The sequence below is a fragment of the Anas platyrhynchos genome, chromosome 3 (genome assembly GCF_047663525.1).
Source record: "Anas platyrhynchos isolate ZD024472 breed Pekin duck chromosome 3, IASCAAS_PekinDuck_T2T, whole genome shotgun sequence".
In the NCBI taxonomy this organism is placed as follows: Eukaryota; Metazoa; Chordata; class Aves; order Anseriformes; family Anatidae; genus Anas; species Anas platyrhynchos.
Genome location: NC_092589.1, coordinates 76,662,154 through 76,677,500, shown reverse-complemented (window position 1 = coordinate 76,677,500; position 15,347 = coordinate 76,662,154). Strand labels below are relative to the sequence as shown.

At 34.1% G+C, this 15,347-nt stretch overlaps 1 protein-coding gene across 7 annotated transcripts in view; it reads left to right on the top strand.

The window, feature by feature from the left end:
• GRIK2 (glutamate ionotropic receptor kainate type subunit 2) overlaps positions 1-15,347 on the top strand; it is a 404,092-nt gene that overhangs the window by 320,405 nt on the left and 68,340 nt on the right. For all 7 annotated transcript variants that reach the window (XM_027454785.3, XM_072036154.1, XM_072036155.1 and 4 more), the window contains one exon: positions 707-924. In XM_027454785.3, the coding sequence (XP_027310586.1) occupies positions 707-924 (218 nt within the window). The remainder of the gene's footprint in view (positions 1-706; positions 925-15,347) is intronic.

Sequence of the window (15,347 nt, the reverse complement as noted above, 5' to 3'; positions counted from 1 at the left end):
TTTATCCAGTTTATGCATAGCAGTCTAATCTTTTCATTGCTGTTCTATCAAATTAAATATGTGGCGTAGCCAACCATATTAATATGAAATTGTGGGGCTAACTATAGAGATGGGAGATGTTCTTTTTTTAAATCTAAGCATTCAATAAACAATCCTGCCTTGTATTTGCAATACAAATAGCAAAATTCATTGATTCCTTTATATTTTATATTATGTATTTCAGATATGAAATGCTTTATTTCATATCTTTTCCTTTTTTTTTTTTTTTTTTTTTTACTTAATCAAATTAGATTTATGAAATACTTAAACAATGCTTATTTCATGCCTTAAAGTTAAAGAACTATATAAGTGCTTCAATATTAATATTAAGTTAGAGGCTCAATCCAGCCATGAATTTTTCTGGAAAATCAGTTCAAGTAAATGCTTTTTTCACTTTATTTATTTATTTATTTTAAAGCACTGATAACCGAGTCTCCCATTACTATTCTTTGATTCCCACAGCTCCAAAAATCCTGTCTTTATAAATGTAATCAGTTCTTATTTTTCATTTCAGTTGTGTGTGTTTTTACAAGCAGTACACATAAACCTGTAGCTTAAAGATTTTTTTGCACAGTGATTCCATCTCCCCACTGTGGCAAAAAGTGCTGAACACTTACTAATTATTTTCTGTGCGTTGGTTTCATCTTTCTCCCCTGGTTTTCATTAGGTTCTGAGCTCATGCCCAAAGCCCTCTCCACCAGGATAGTGGGAGGCATTTGGTGGTTTTTCACACTTATCATCATTTCCTCGTACACTGCTAACCTAGCCGCCTTTCTGACAGTGGAACGTATGGAATCCCCTATTGATTCTGCTGATGATTTGGCCAAGCAGACAAAGATAGAGTATGGGGCAGTTGAAGATGGAGCAACCATGACTTTCTTTAAGGTAAGCTTTATATTCTGTTTGAAAAGATCCTATATCCTGATTTTGGGGGGAAAGTCTCTGCATCTTGCTACAGCAAAGGATACTATTCCCCCACTTTCAAAAGTAATTGAAAATCACTTTCTGAGGATTTCCTGAGATAGCAAGTGAAGCAAATGCAAAATTGCTCTCATGGGCAATAGCAGGCAAGTTCTCTGATGATTTTTGCTTAAAGAACTGAATGTATGGTAACAGAGTAGGTGAAGAAACGTGAACATTTTGCTTTGACAGATCTAATTCTGTGTACAAGAATGAGTTTTGCTGAAGTAGGTGTTACAGTATCATTATATATACAGTAGCATTATACTTAATATTAATCTTTGCTCAAGCAACTGGGCTTTTCTAAGAATATTACTGGCTGTACAGAAAATGTCTTTTGGACTTATTTTTGAGAAATTTTAAAATTTAATTTGTTCATAAAAAAAGATCAGATTCTTCCAGTTTTTCTGTTCATTTTAGTCTGTTACTAAGGTAATTCCATCTGAAATATAGTGAAATATGCTGGTGGATTAGAAAGAAAGGTTTCTTTTCTAGCGTCATCAAGAATGTAAGTCAGCTCAAATTAATGAGAAGTATGCATGAGAGGAGAATGGTTTGTTCTATACCTCTTCATGTTTGATAGCACAGGCATATCCTGGATCATCCAGAGAGGTGTTTAAAGCTTGTCTTAAGGTCTTTTGAAGACTTTTAGCTGTTCTGTTTTTATGAGTTTATGAGTTTTATGAGTATTCTGTTTTTATGAGTTACTATGCTGTCACCTAAAGATTTGAGCTGACCATTAAGATGGCATTTGAAACTAGACAAAGTGAAGTCCAAGGGAAAAATGTAGGCTGGCCCAGAAATCAAAGAATGTATATGCAGTTCCCCTCATTAGATTCAGAGATGTTTGTTCATTTTTTAACATACTTGTTCAATGGCTAAATAGTTACTATTCGTTCATATGAATAGTATGATCATATTATGATCTTACAGCCAATCCAAATATACACATAGTTTTATTTATATATATTTTTAAAATAGTTATAGGGCTTTAAGCTTCTGCTTGGAAATAAAATTGATAAAACTTCAGCACTTTAGAATGCTTTGGAAACATTCGGAGTATTCTCCAGAATGCTTCTTAGAAAGGGAGCTGAGGAAGTTAATAGAAGTAACTAATCAGTTAGAGGTGTCTGGATGTCAGGAAATATTTAAAGCAATTAAATAAAATTGCTTCTTTCTTTTCTAAACTTTTGAAAGAAGGTTTAAAGACTGACATTTTTAAAAGAATGGAAATGATTTAAATCTGAGGACATAAAGGGATGACATTATGAATTGAGTTACCAGAAAACACTACAGAGCTTTATTTTCATTCTTGTCAAGCAGAAGACTGAACTTGTTCTGTTTCAGACTGAAACTGTGGATTCTAAAATATTAAGAAGCAATTTAAACTTAGGAGTGTCTTTTCCTGTAGTTGCCAGAAGCAACTCTTAACTCAGTCTTGCTCTCCCCCACCCCCCTTTAATTTTCTGCCATTTTTCTTTCGTTTTCCTTTTGTATGTGTGTATGTAATCTGTGTTTTTAGCATACAGAAACTATTTCTCTTTCTTTGGATGTTTTTCCCCTCTGCATATTAATACACTGCTCCCTTTTCTGCACATTTCTTTCTTATTGCTCTGTTTCTATTTATTTAGATATATTTTGTGTTTTTCTACTATACTCAAGAACTAGAGAAGATTTACTTCTAACAGAATTGGAATTGCACATCTTGCATAGACATTTGTTTTAGTGACATGTTTTTGAAATACCCTAGACTTATAACAGAGTTATAGTGTCAGATCACATAATTTGGTATTGATTTTAGTATATTACCAAATTATTCTACTTCACTATGAATGAAACAGAAGTCAGAAAAAAACATGGGATTTTTGTATTCTCCTGATAAATTTTAGGTCAAATTAAGGTTTATTCTGCTGAACAAACATATTTTCTGGGCTTTATGTGTGATCAAGTTGTGTTTAGTGTTTTGTGACATGAAAATACACTGATACTTCAGTACTTCTGTTCCAGATAGCAAACAAATGATTCCAAATATTTTTCCAATTAGTTTACTATCTTAACTAAGAAGTATGGAATTTAATGAGTATTATTTTGTACATAGTAAAATGGATCCAAACATAAGCATTAGGAATAGGCACAACTGTTCTTGTAGTGAAGCCAATAAATGAAAATCATACTCAAAAGAGATGTAAAGGGAAACTGTACAATTTAATTTAATTCAGTGTCCGAGGCATCTTCCATTTTGAAATTAAAGTATGCTTGATGTAAATGCTTTTCACTACAGCTAGCTATGTAAGGAATACAATCTAATTAAATGTATTTCTCACAGAAGATAAAAGAAAATGTTTGGTTACAGTCTATCTGTTCCAGTAAACTTTCTGGTATAATTAGGTATTTTTAATTAATGAGGCTGAGATATCAGGAATCAAAATATTATAGGACTGGTCAACATACTCTATCTGTATTTGTGTGTTCACAAAGTAAATTTATCTTCTGTATATGCAATATACAGAATATATTCAGGAATATAATTTCCTTACTTCAAGAAAATGAAATGCAAGAAAATATTTTCAAAGCAGACTGGAAGTGGAATTGCCTTAAAAGTTACTACTACCAGAGTTGACTAGCTCATAGATACTACAGTTAAATTATAATATAAAAAGAACTTAAGAACAGGCACCTGATCAAAGAAGACAAAAAAGTTTCAGAAAAATGTCTTAAAGTACAGAAGTTACACTGGAGGTAGATAGTGAAGGAAAGACACGAGGTGCCTAATTTTTTCCGTATGGAGTATAAACACTAGGATAAGTATGTTTTAAACTGCTTTTGGAATACTTCTGCTTTATCAATAAGCTGAATGTGAATTTTAAATAGTATATATCAGATTCTTTGTTATATGAACAAGTGAATCAAATAGGAAGCAACACTGCCTTTGTATTAGGGAACCAATGAAATATCCTGTTCTGGTTACCACACTTCAAAAATATGTTTAAAATTGGTAACAGTTCATAAAAGGCGAAAGAAGGTCTGGAAGAAAAAGCCTTATAGTTAGAGGATAAAGAAGATCAGTCTGTTTAATCTGCTGAAGAGAAGGTTAAGAGGTGACTTGATCATGGTTTGTAAGTGCCTTAATGGGAATGAGACTTTTGACTTGATGAGACTTGATGGCTGTTTAATCTAGCAGAAAAAGGCATAATGAGATCCAGTGTTTCAAAGCTAAGTTAGGCAAATTCAGACCAGAAATAAAGTGCACATTTGTAAGACTGTAAGTAATTAACCAGTGGTAGAATTTACCTAGGAGTGGGTTAGATTCATCCATCAGCCATTACGAGGAGAAAGATATAACATAGCCCAAGCACACTATCGTTTTGATTTAGAGTTTACTCAGTGAAATACATAGCCTTCATTAGCTCAGTTTAGACTTTAGTAGTCCCCTCCTACTTTAAAAATCTATGAGTGTGACTTCTGGAAGGGTTGCACAAAGATGACAAAGGGGATAAATTTATTATCTGTGTGTATGTTTTTCCTTAACTGCTTTATCTTGTTGTAATGAGAGTGGATTGAGCAAAACAGCAGCATTATGTTACAACATGAAATGAAGGCACCAGATGGTTTCCTAATGTTAAATTAAATTATCATATCTTGGTAATAGTTATTAGTTCCAATCACAGTGAGGCTCAGTAGCTGCCCATGAGACTGACAGTAATTTCTGCATAAATTATCTATATAGAAGTCCTGTGAATTTTGTCTTTAAAAAATTTGAACCTGGCCAAAGCTGTGTGTTGCTAAAATAGAACATTTTTTTTTGAAGGAGAACCTAAATGGAAATTAGGCAAACAAGATAACTGCTAGATTAGAACCTGCTAAAGTTAAAATCTTGGAGAGCACCCGGGGTGTAAGAATACAGGTTTGCCCAGGGAGTTTGTGGAGTCTCCCTTCTTGGAGATATTCAAAAGCTGTTTGGACCCAGTCCTGGGCAAGCAGCTCTAGGTGTCCATGCTTGAGCAGGGTCGATAGACTAGATGACATCCACAGGTCCCTTCTAACCTAAACCGTTCTATGGTTCTATAGCGCTGTTACTGTTGCGAATGAAACTGTTATATGACTGGCAGGTCATGGTGGGCTATTTCACTGGGAACAATAAAATGACTTTAGTATTATCCAAGAATTGTAAGGAAATAATTGGGAAAAGAAATGTGAAAATAGATTCTAAGCCATCTCTGAGATAAGCGTGTTTCCTCTCCCAATACACATTTTGATGTTTCTCAAATCACTGAGTTTTCTTAGTTACAAATTTCCCTTCTCTTCTATGGGCTTGTTCTACTGGTGTCAAGGCTTTCCTGAATGCTTACAGCATGAAAATTATAATGAAAATGAGTCTTGACTGTTCTAGTGTTTCTCACAGAATTCTGAATGGAAATTAAGAATGACTATTGATGGTTTTCAAGTTTCAGAAGCCTATCTTCCTTATTCTTTGGAATAAAATAAAAAGCTTTTATTATTTTCATGAAAGGTACTTATCTCATTAGCTGTTATTGGATAAAAAAGCTCAGAATTTTCATTCCCTCTTCGTTCTGTGGTCTCTCAGTCTCTGTTTCTCAAAAAAAAAAAAAATCTGTTTTCTTTCTGATTGACAGTTCTGAAAGTGAGAGGAAAAAAATTAATACACTGCTTCTGTTTGTACCTCAGCTCTCTATCCTCATACACAAAGGAAATACTACAAAACATATATTTATAACAGTCTACAATTTTATGATTATTTTTGTTTGTGAACTTGCTTTGTATATTCATTTTTCTCATGTTTTTTTCTTATCTGTACCTTTCAGTGTCAGATTTGTTTTTTCTTTCTATGTTTTTGTACAGTACCATGCACAATGGAACTTTTTTCAGCTAGGATTACTCAGCACTTGCATACCAAATGGTACTAAAATAATAATAATTTTTCCTTCTCTATAATAGCTTTAGGTTAGTGTCGTTACTTCTGTATCATGAATTAAAGGTGTTTTCAGCTCTCTGTGAGACTCATGTATATTATATCCTTGCTTTTCTGATAAGGAAGCTGAAGCACTGAAAGGGAATGCATCTTTTTCAAGATCACCTGGTGAAAGGCAGATAGGAAACTAATTCAGGAAAGCTGACTCACGTACCTTAGAATTATCTGATAGAATATTCTGTCATTTATATTTGCCAGTTTCTTTCCTTTTCTTCTTCAGGACCCAAAAGCTCTGCTTTTCTGTAGTGTCTTCCATTTCTTCCTGCACTGTGTTTTCTCCATAAAAGTCCATGTTGCTGACCCTTGTCATTTTTTTTTTCCCCTTTTTGCCTTAGCCATTTTTTTTTTACCATTTCCCTAAGGAATTTTGGGCAGACAACAATTCAGTACTTAATGCCTACCTTAATTTTTCAAATTCTCAGTCCATTGTTAAAATGAAGTCCATTGTTAAACAGCAGGAAGCTCTGACATTTGCTATCATTACAAAATCCCTAAAATAGACTCTAAATAAAGGTATGAATGCCATTTATATGTCATGAGTGACACTGGCAGGGGCATGCATGAAGCCAATAGAGCCTAGGTGGGTTTTCCCGACCTGAGTTTGAACATTGTAATAGGCAAATGTTCCTCTGTTTAACAAATAAACATGCATTTGTAGGCACATCAGCATATACAGACATAGAACCTTTAGTTGAGTAGTACAGATAATACATTATGAAGTTTAGCAGTACATGTCAATCATTTGGTGGAATTGCTGCAAGTCAAAGATGAAAGAAACACTGCTTCTGAGCTTTTCAAATGTACATTCACTGATGCTGACTAATGAAAAAAAACAAACAAACAAACAAACAAAAAACTTTTGAGCCCTAGCCCCCATGTTGATCTGGACAATGTGTAACAAATAATTGCAGCAGATACAAGATATACTTGTTCAGTTGGCTTTAAAATGATTTCTCTTTATAGAAAAGTCACATTTTAATGTAACAAACACAGACTTGTTCTTATGCATAAAAACATGTGGAACTGATGACTAGAATGGAATGGAATGAATATAAATGCCTTGTTGCCTTTTATTTTCTTTTTTCTTTTTTTTCTTTTGGATCATTATCATACTTCGGACTTATCTACTAGAAACACGTGCAGCTGAAATGCATTATTTCTCTTTTCCCTTTATTATTCCCTCTTTGTAGGAACACCTGTTTGGTTAACCACTACTTCTCTGAATATGATAAAAAGCAGACACAGGTGAAAACCTATAAAGCAAGGTCTGTGTAGTCACTCCATACACTTAAGGGAGTATGTGCAATTAAGGGAATGTGCAATTACAGAGCCTGTGAGAATGAGACACTGGCCATGAGAACAAGGCTTTGTCCAGAGACCTTAAAACACCCGTGTCTCACTGAATTCTATTCATTTCTTTATAAGAGCATGGGAGCTAGGTAGGTTAGGTGATGCATTTACATTAACAAGAGCAGCACTGCATTTGAATTCTAAATTTAAATTATCAGATAAATTTGGTATCATTAAGTTATTTGAGGTGAATGATCTGTCTTTTGCATCTTGGGATAGAAAGCAGAAGTAATTCACATAAAGGGACTCATTCCAACAAAACTTTCTAGGTACTGGGACAAAGTTTACTGAAATGGTTTTATGCTGTCTTGACCCTTTTCCCTTCTGTGGGGTTGTCAGAGCTATTAGTGTTACTGCAGTGAATAAGAGTATATGTTTGGCTGCCTGTTGACTCTCAGGGCTGAGGCAAAAGGAAATCCACTGCCTTCCCACCCTTGCCTTTGTCCGTGTCCTTGCCTTTTGCCTTCCCTTTCCTCTTTTCACATTCCTCATTACCTTTACCTTTTTACCCTTTTCCAACTGTATAGGCTGAAAAAGATTAACATAGAGTTTAACCAAGTTTTCATTTCTACATTCATGCTCCATTATGCCCTATATACAGACAGTAAGCACCCTTAATAAGCTGCTGGATAACATGCAGTATTCATGAATAATTATCACAAAATCACAGAATCACAGAACTGTAGGGGTTGGAAGGGACCTCAAGAGTCCACAGGTCCATCTCTAGGTCCAGCAGGTTCCCTAGAGATAATTATGCTCCAAAATTACAAGATACATACTTATAACTTATACTTGTCTCCAGCAGCTACAGGTGTTAGAACCCAGCGAAACACATACACAGGCTTTTCAGAGTCCTTTCAAAGAATTATACATAATTTTGAAGTGAAGACAAGATTAGTCATTTAGAGTAATTACAATATTAAATTAAATACTTAACATACAAATTGGGTCCCCAGTAGCTATTTTTAAAAAGAAGCTGAAGAGAAACATCAAAAATAAAATAAAAGTTGGCATTAAGAAAAGTCTCTTTTGTCTATGAGTCATCTGAGTTTGTATTTTCTACAAGTCGCCATCTGTTTCTTCATTTCCCCAAAATATTCATAAGGGAAAGATTTTTATGCTGATCTCTGCATAGAACTCTCAAGTGGGCTAAACTATATAACCTATAGTCCCATTTGTCTTTTCTGTTCCATAAGTATTTTTCATTTTGAATCTAATGAAGAGCTAAAATGAACATACAAACAAGAAGCTGACATTTGTATCATGTTTTCAAAATTGTGTCCCATAATAATATGCATTAATAGAGCACATACACTAATTATCCATGCTGTAGACATACCATGGAGTTTATCTGACTAATGCCAATCTTTCTCTGTGTAAGGTATGTTGGTATGGTAAAATATAGCAAGATCTAATTGCCACTTTGATAGAAACATAGGCTACAAGAAATCAGAGCCCAGAGGGGGAAAAACAACAACAAAAACTAATCAGCTGTACCGTAGCCCTTAGAAAGTCAAACATGATAATAAATTAGTATTATTCGGAGGACATTTTGAGTCCTAAATTGTTTTAGGACTTATTATCAGCAAAAGACAAAAAAATCTACAACATAACATATACTTGATTCAGAGAAATTTTATGATCTTGATACTTGAAACTTTTGCATTTAAGAGTAACAATTCAATCTTCTATTTTGGAAAATACATATTGATGCCACTAAATACAAGAAAAATAGGGTCTTTTCCTTTTGAAGTCAAATGGAGTTTAACCCATCCACATCACTGCAAATTACTTCTGTTCATGCATCTCAATAGTTTTCTCACTGTGTTGATTCAGCATCAATTTACGACACTCTGTGAGTAGTTAAACTCTTCTCCCATCACCCTCAAACTCTGTTGGTGATACATATAATAGGGTGGTGGCTAGAGTCAGTCCAGCTTTCAGATCCAAGTGAAAATGCATATTTTTGTCATTGTTGCAGGTTTAGTTTTCATTTTTGAAGAAAGCTGCTCTGCCTCCTGGAGTGTTAGATCCAAGATGCAAGAGGAGCAGAGAGTGTCTCTTTCTGTGGCAGGGTGATCTTAAAGCAAGCACCCTGTTAGACACAAAAGCCAGGGAGTGTTGGGGAAGTGAGTTCTGTTGCCTAGATATTTGGATATTTATTTAGATATTTGGAGGTACGAGGATGAGAATCAACAGCAATGTAATTGCTGATACTTACAGAATATAAGTTGTCTCTATGTATTATTGTAGGTTTGGTGTTAAGTGGTAAGCCATTTTGTTTCCTTTCAGTTACTTGATACATTTCACTCTCTGGCCTCACCTGGGCCGGTAATGCAACTGCTGACCAGATCAGTTGTAAGAGAATGGCTTAACACTGGGTTCTTATCATAGGTTTGGTTGCAAGGTAAAAATTAGGTTATGCACTTCTGAGAAGGAAGTGCGTAACCTAATTTTTACCTAGCCTCTTTCTTTCCATCTCCTGCTGCTTTTCCCTAGGAGGTAGGGCAAGAACACTTTCAATTTCTTATCTGAGCTTTATTCATGTTATGACTTCCTTAGATTCTGAGCAAGGTGGGAAAGGGAGCAGAACTGGATCATAAAGAATCCTTCAACTCCAAACAGGATTCTCTTTGAAAGATTTCAGAGTTAGGGTTTGTTTAAGAAATTGAGACTACATCTGAAAACACTTTTAACTGTCTGAGTCTTCCTCTTCAAAGCAAATAGATCTATCACCAAGTAGCCATTAAAGTTTGCAGATTTTATCTATGACTCATCCTAGGAATGTGATTCAGAAACCACTCGCCAGAGTGAACTGTCTCTTGGTTTAGCCAGTCTTGTGTGAGATCCTGCCATATGAGCAACCTGCTGAAGCAGTCTGAAAGCCTCTATTCATTATAAGAGGTGAATTCTTGGTTCCGCCTTGTCAGTTTATATATGATACTACTGAGGCATTGTCCAACTGAGTTAGCATTGCTTTGTGTATGAGAAATATTTACAGTGCCAGAATTGCCCTGGACACCACCTAGAGTCCTATTATACCGATGAATTTCTTCTCCAGAGTTTTTCACCGCTTTGAACAGAATGCTTGTCAAAATCAGTTAATTTTTTAATTAATCCTTTTTGCAATGCACCTATGGTAATAATTAAATAAACTGCATTTGATATGGATGCCTTTAAAGCATTTTTTTAATTCATGCATTAAATCAACTTGTATTTAAAGTATTCAAGGTCCTTAATCTACACAATATAGAATATGGATTTTCACAAAACATATACAAAACCATGCTTTATGATCAGGATAACCTACCTATCTGTCCATGAACACACTGTGGACCAAAGATAAACAGCAATATATATCTTAGCACTCTTTAATTTCTTCAGATATAGAATATGATCTTTAAATTTACTTGTCATTTTCTTGTATAAGAAATTATGTGTTTTTGTTTGTTTGTTTGTTTTTGTTGTTTGTTTTTTGTTTTTCTTCCCACATCCTACAGGCTGAGACAGTCACTGTTGTGATTTAACCCCTGTAGGCAGCTAAGTCCCACGCAGCCACTCAGTTGCTCTCCTCACAGTGGGACAGGGGTAAGAATCAGAAATGTAAAGGTGCAAGAACTCATGGGTTGAGGTAAAGACATTTTAATAGGTATAGAAAAAGCTGCATGCACAAGCAAAACAAGACAAGGAATTCATTTTTTACTTCCCATCGACAGGCAGATGTTCAGCCACTTCCAGGAAAGCAGATCATCATGCATAATGGTTACTTGGGGAGACAAATGGTATCACTCCAAACATCCACCCATACTCCTTTCCCCAGCTTTTATTGCTGAGCATGAGGCCATATGATATGGAATATCCCTTTGGTCAGACTGGGTCAGCTGCCCAGGCTGTGTCCCTTCTTGTGCACACCCAGCCTCCTCACTGAGCAGGATGAGAAGCAGAAAAGGAGTTACTTTGTGTAACTTCTGCTCAGCAGCAACCAAACATCAGTGTATTATCAACAGTATTACACAGTACCATATGAGTTATTATGAAGAAAATTAACTATCCTGGCAAAAAAAGCACAACAGTCCTCATAATAATGGTGATGATCATAAGTGACATATATAGGTATATATATATATATTTATGCAGAATTTGACTTATGTTCTCAGAATAGGTGTTTTGTTTTGTTTGTTTGTTTGTTTGGTTGGTTTGGTTTGATTTAGTTTTGATACAGGAGACATTAAGCTTCTTTGACTTAACTAGGAATCTTTCAAAATTCTTAAGATACCTCTGTATAACATGTCTGATTGAAGCTTGTATTCTTTACTCTTTATACATGTATTCTTTAATACATCTCCACTATCTCAGAAAGAAAGATATATCCCTAGATGAACTTTCTATTCATTGCAAGAAGCAATGAAACTGCAGTTATAACCACCTCTTGTAGTTAGAGCTGCTTCATACAAGAAATCTTTACTCTGAAATTAAGGAGATTTTTATTTATCTTGTTCATAATGAAGACAATTTGATACTGTCAGTGACTGTCTTTTAAAATCAGATGATCAAAACTGAAAGGGGCAGTTGAAGGGAAACTATAGAAATGGAAAACAAACTTAGGAAAGACAGCTTTGGAAACATGTAGGGCAGGTTTCTCATCTCTCCAAAATGTAGATACTTGCTCTCCTTTCAGTTAGTCTCCTTTTATTGGCATTAGAAAGAAACTAAAAGGCACCACAAAACTTCAAAACTACCTTGAGTAACTGTTCTAGAAGGTCAGCATCCTCCAGAATTCAAGAGCTTTTCCTGTTGACAACAGAGAAACCTTGATTAATACCTTGGTCTGGATGCGTAATAACTGCAAATACATCAGATGAGTCTTGTAAAATTTCTGGTCACTGCTTAATCACTAGACAATTTTCATATATGTATAAAATGCAACATAACTGTAGGGAGAGGCTGTAATAAAAAATATGTATGTAAATTAATTATTTTTATAAGAAATAATATAAATGTTTCTAATCTCATGGCTATCTGCCTTAGATAGTATTGTGGGGAATATTTGTCTTATTTTAGATGACTGGCTGAAAGGCTGTGAAGAGCTCCTTTTCTTGCATTTTGGCACTAAAATGGACACACACACACACACACACACACACAAAAGAGACAAATCTCTTTTAAATTGTAAAAAAGTTCACATTTTGGCTAACAGTCTGAGTTGGATTATGGCCAAAATTCTAGTCTATGTTTTTAAATGTTGTGTGTAGAAAGACCAAACTGGTCACTTCCAGGAAAAATCAGTGTTGCTAAAAGTAAGCCAATGATTGTAAAAGCTTGTCCAAAAGAAAAGTAAAAATAACAACAAATATAATTCATCATTTTGTTTGCTCATGTGACTCCATATGTTTAATCATATTAGAGGTTAAAAACATTTATCTTCCACCAACAGGGTAGATATTTCAGTGTCATCTGCTGTATAGCTTGTCATTTTTTTGTATCTGAGGATACATTCAGATTACCATTTCTAAAACCACTTCAGGCTCCAGACATTTTTATGTTGTCATCCTCTAATAAATAATGTGGATTTCCAAAATTGTGATATGATTTAAGTTACAACTGTTATTAAAGCTCGTAAAATATTTAGAGGAAGGAGACTGTTGTTTAAGGATTTGTTTTTCATTTATTAAAAAAAGAACAGCAAGAAAAAACAATCAAAAGAATTGGCATACTAAATTTTTAGAACATCACCTTTAAATCTGAAGATGACAACACCGCAGTTATTGATTTCTGTTTCTTTACTTCTATAATCAAGTTCCAATCACACGTTTGGCTTTCTGCATGTGTATGGGAGACTAGTAAACTGACAAAGCAAAACTAATAACCTTGCTTATATAAAAATATTAATGTTGCCCATATCTATAACGAACTATACTCTCTAACAGAATCTGAATTATTCATTCTCTTCTGCAAATTTCATTTTTCTGTACTTTTGGGTTTATCAGTTAGAAGGCAAGACAGGAAATGGTTAAAACTGTCTTAGAAACTGTTCTAGAAAAATCATAATTTTTGACCCAACATTTTGAAGTAAGAATTTTGAAGTACATTGTCTAGAGACTAAAGTAAAATGTATAAATAAGCTTTTATTAAACAGTGAGGAAAAAAACGTACAGAAATCTTTCTTTATACAGTGTTTCAAATCTATTGTTCCATATCCATTATATTTCTCTGTCCTGTACTTTTGCAGTTTAAGACTATATTTGCAGTAGTAATAAAACAGATTAGGACCTTTTTAAATGCAAAGTCAAAGGACTCTTTTCCTCCAAAATTGGGCGATCATTCACAAACACCATTAGGAACAGCCCTGACATATACTTGACTTCTCCTGAGCTATGGTCCAAATTATGTTTGGGTGGAGGCCAGGTATCCCCTGGGAGATGATTCCTTAGGACAGGCCAAAATGTTCCAAGCCCCATGCCTGTGTTATACACAGTTATCGGTCCTGTATCCTGTCTCTGTTTTATTAACGGTACCAGAGGGATCACATTCTTGATTTAGATATAACTTGGTGAGAATCTTCAGCAGTTTTGCTGAAATGTTGCAGATAGAATCTGGTTCTGCTCCTTAGTGAAAAATCTGTTTGAAAAGACAAATACTTTTCTTCTTCTTTTTTTTTTTTTTCTTTTCTTCTTCTTAGTTACAGTGGTTTGACAATGCAAATGAGTTGTTGTGGGAGCAACCTGTTGAACTATTTATATAACCTGAAAATCTTTAGATGGAACTAAATCCTCATGGCTAAATACTTTTTTCATTAATAAGTTGCAATTGATTTCAGTAGAAATTAGGTGTTTAACTGCCTTTGTAAATCTGTATTTAAGGGCACAAAAAAAAAAAAAAAAGCTAATTCCAAATAAGACTATATGTCTTATTAAATAAGAATAAAGAACAAAATGTGGTTATTAAAGCAAAGTTAAAAGAATCTGAAGTTTCACCAAGAAAAAATAAACTAATATGTATATTATCAGTTAAATGTTACACAACTAGAGGCTTGGACTAGACAAAAGATGCAAATGTAAAACACCAATGGCATGTGTGCCATGGCATACTTTCATTCTGTCTGAAATCAAAGTATTATATTTGATCTTTAATTTAAATGTTCGGTTCTTTTTCTTTTGTAATGCTGGTGATTCCGGCATTACAAAATTATAAATGAGGTCTATTAGATAATTGCTATCATTTACCATTTTAGTTTCAAATGAAACTTTTCACTAGTGTAATATGGGTCAAGAAGAAATTATTTCATTTTACTTGAAAAATCAATCTTTGATGTCTTTGCATTCAGTGACAGCAAAAATAATAATAATAATAAATTATATATATATACTTTGTTCTTATATTCTCTAATGCGCATTACTGATTTATAATTATATGTTTGGATCATATTTTAAGTGATGACTAATTTCAAATTTATTTCCATAGTGAACACTATGTATTTTGAGATGGATTTTTTAAGTGAAATCCAGAATGATTCCTCATTTGCTTAAAAAATTCAAAACCACCTCTAGTTTGCATAATTTTACATAGGCAGTGGTTTGGTATAAAAGGAACAAATTCTCCTCCACATATACACTTACAAATGACTACGTTTGTTTATATAACTTGCACACAGCCTTTCCCCTGAAGGTATAGGAAGCACATTGCTTTTTTACTGCACTCCTTTTGTTGAAGAGGAAGTGGTGTCATTGAATAGAACTGCCTCATCTGACACTCTACAAAAGTGCCAAGTTGTAGCAATCAATAGGGAAACAGCAGATGTGAAGGTTAGTTGGCATCAAAGAATATGAGTGGAAAAGTTTCCTATGGGAAAGAAAGTGCTTCATTACGCTTCATCTATGCAAAGAATATTGGTTCTATCAAGCTTTCAGAAAATTAGAATATCATGGCTTTCAGTTCTGACAGTCAGTTTAACAACATTTAAAAAGTTAGATAGATATTCATCAGGGGAATTACACTAAGTGATTTTATT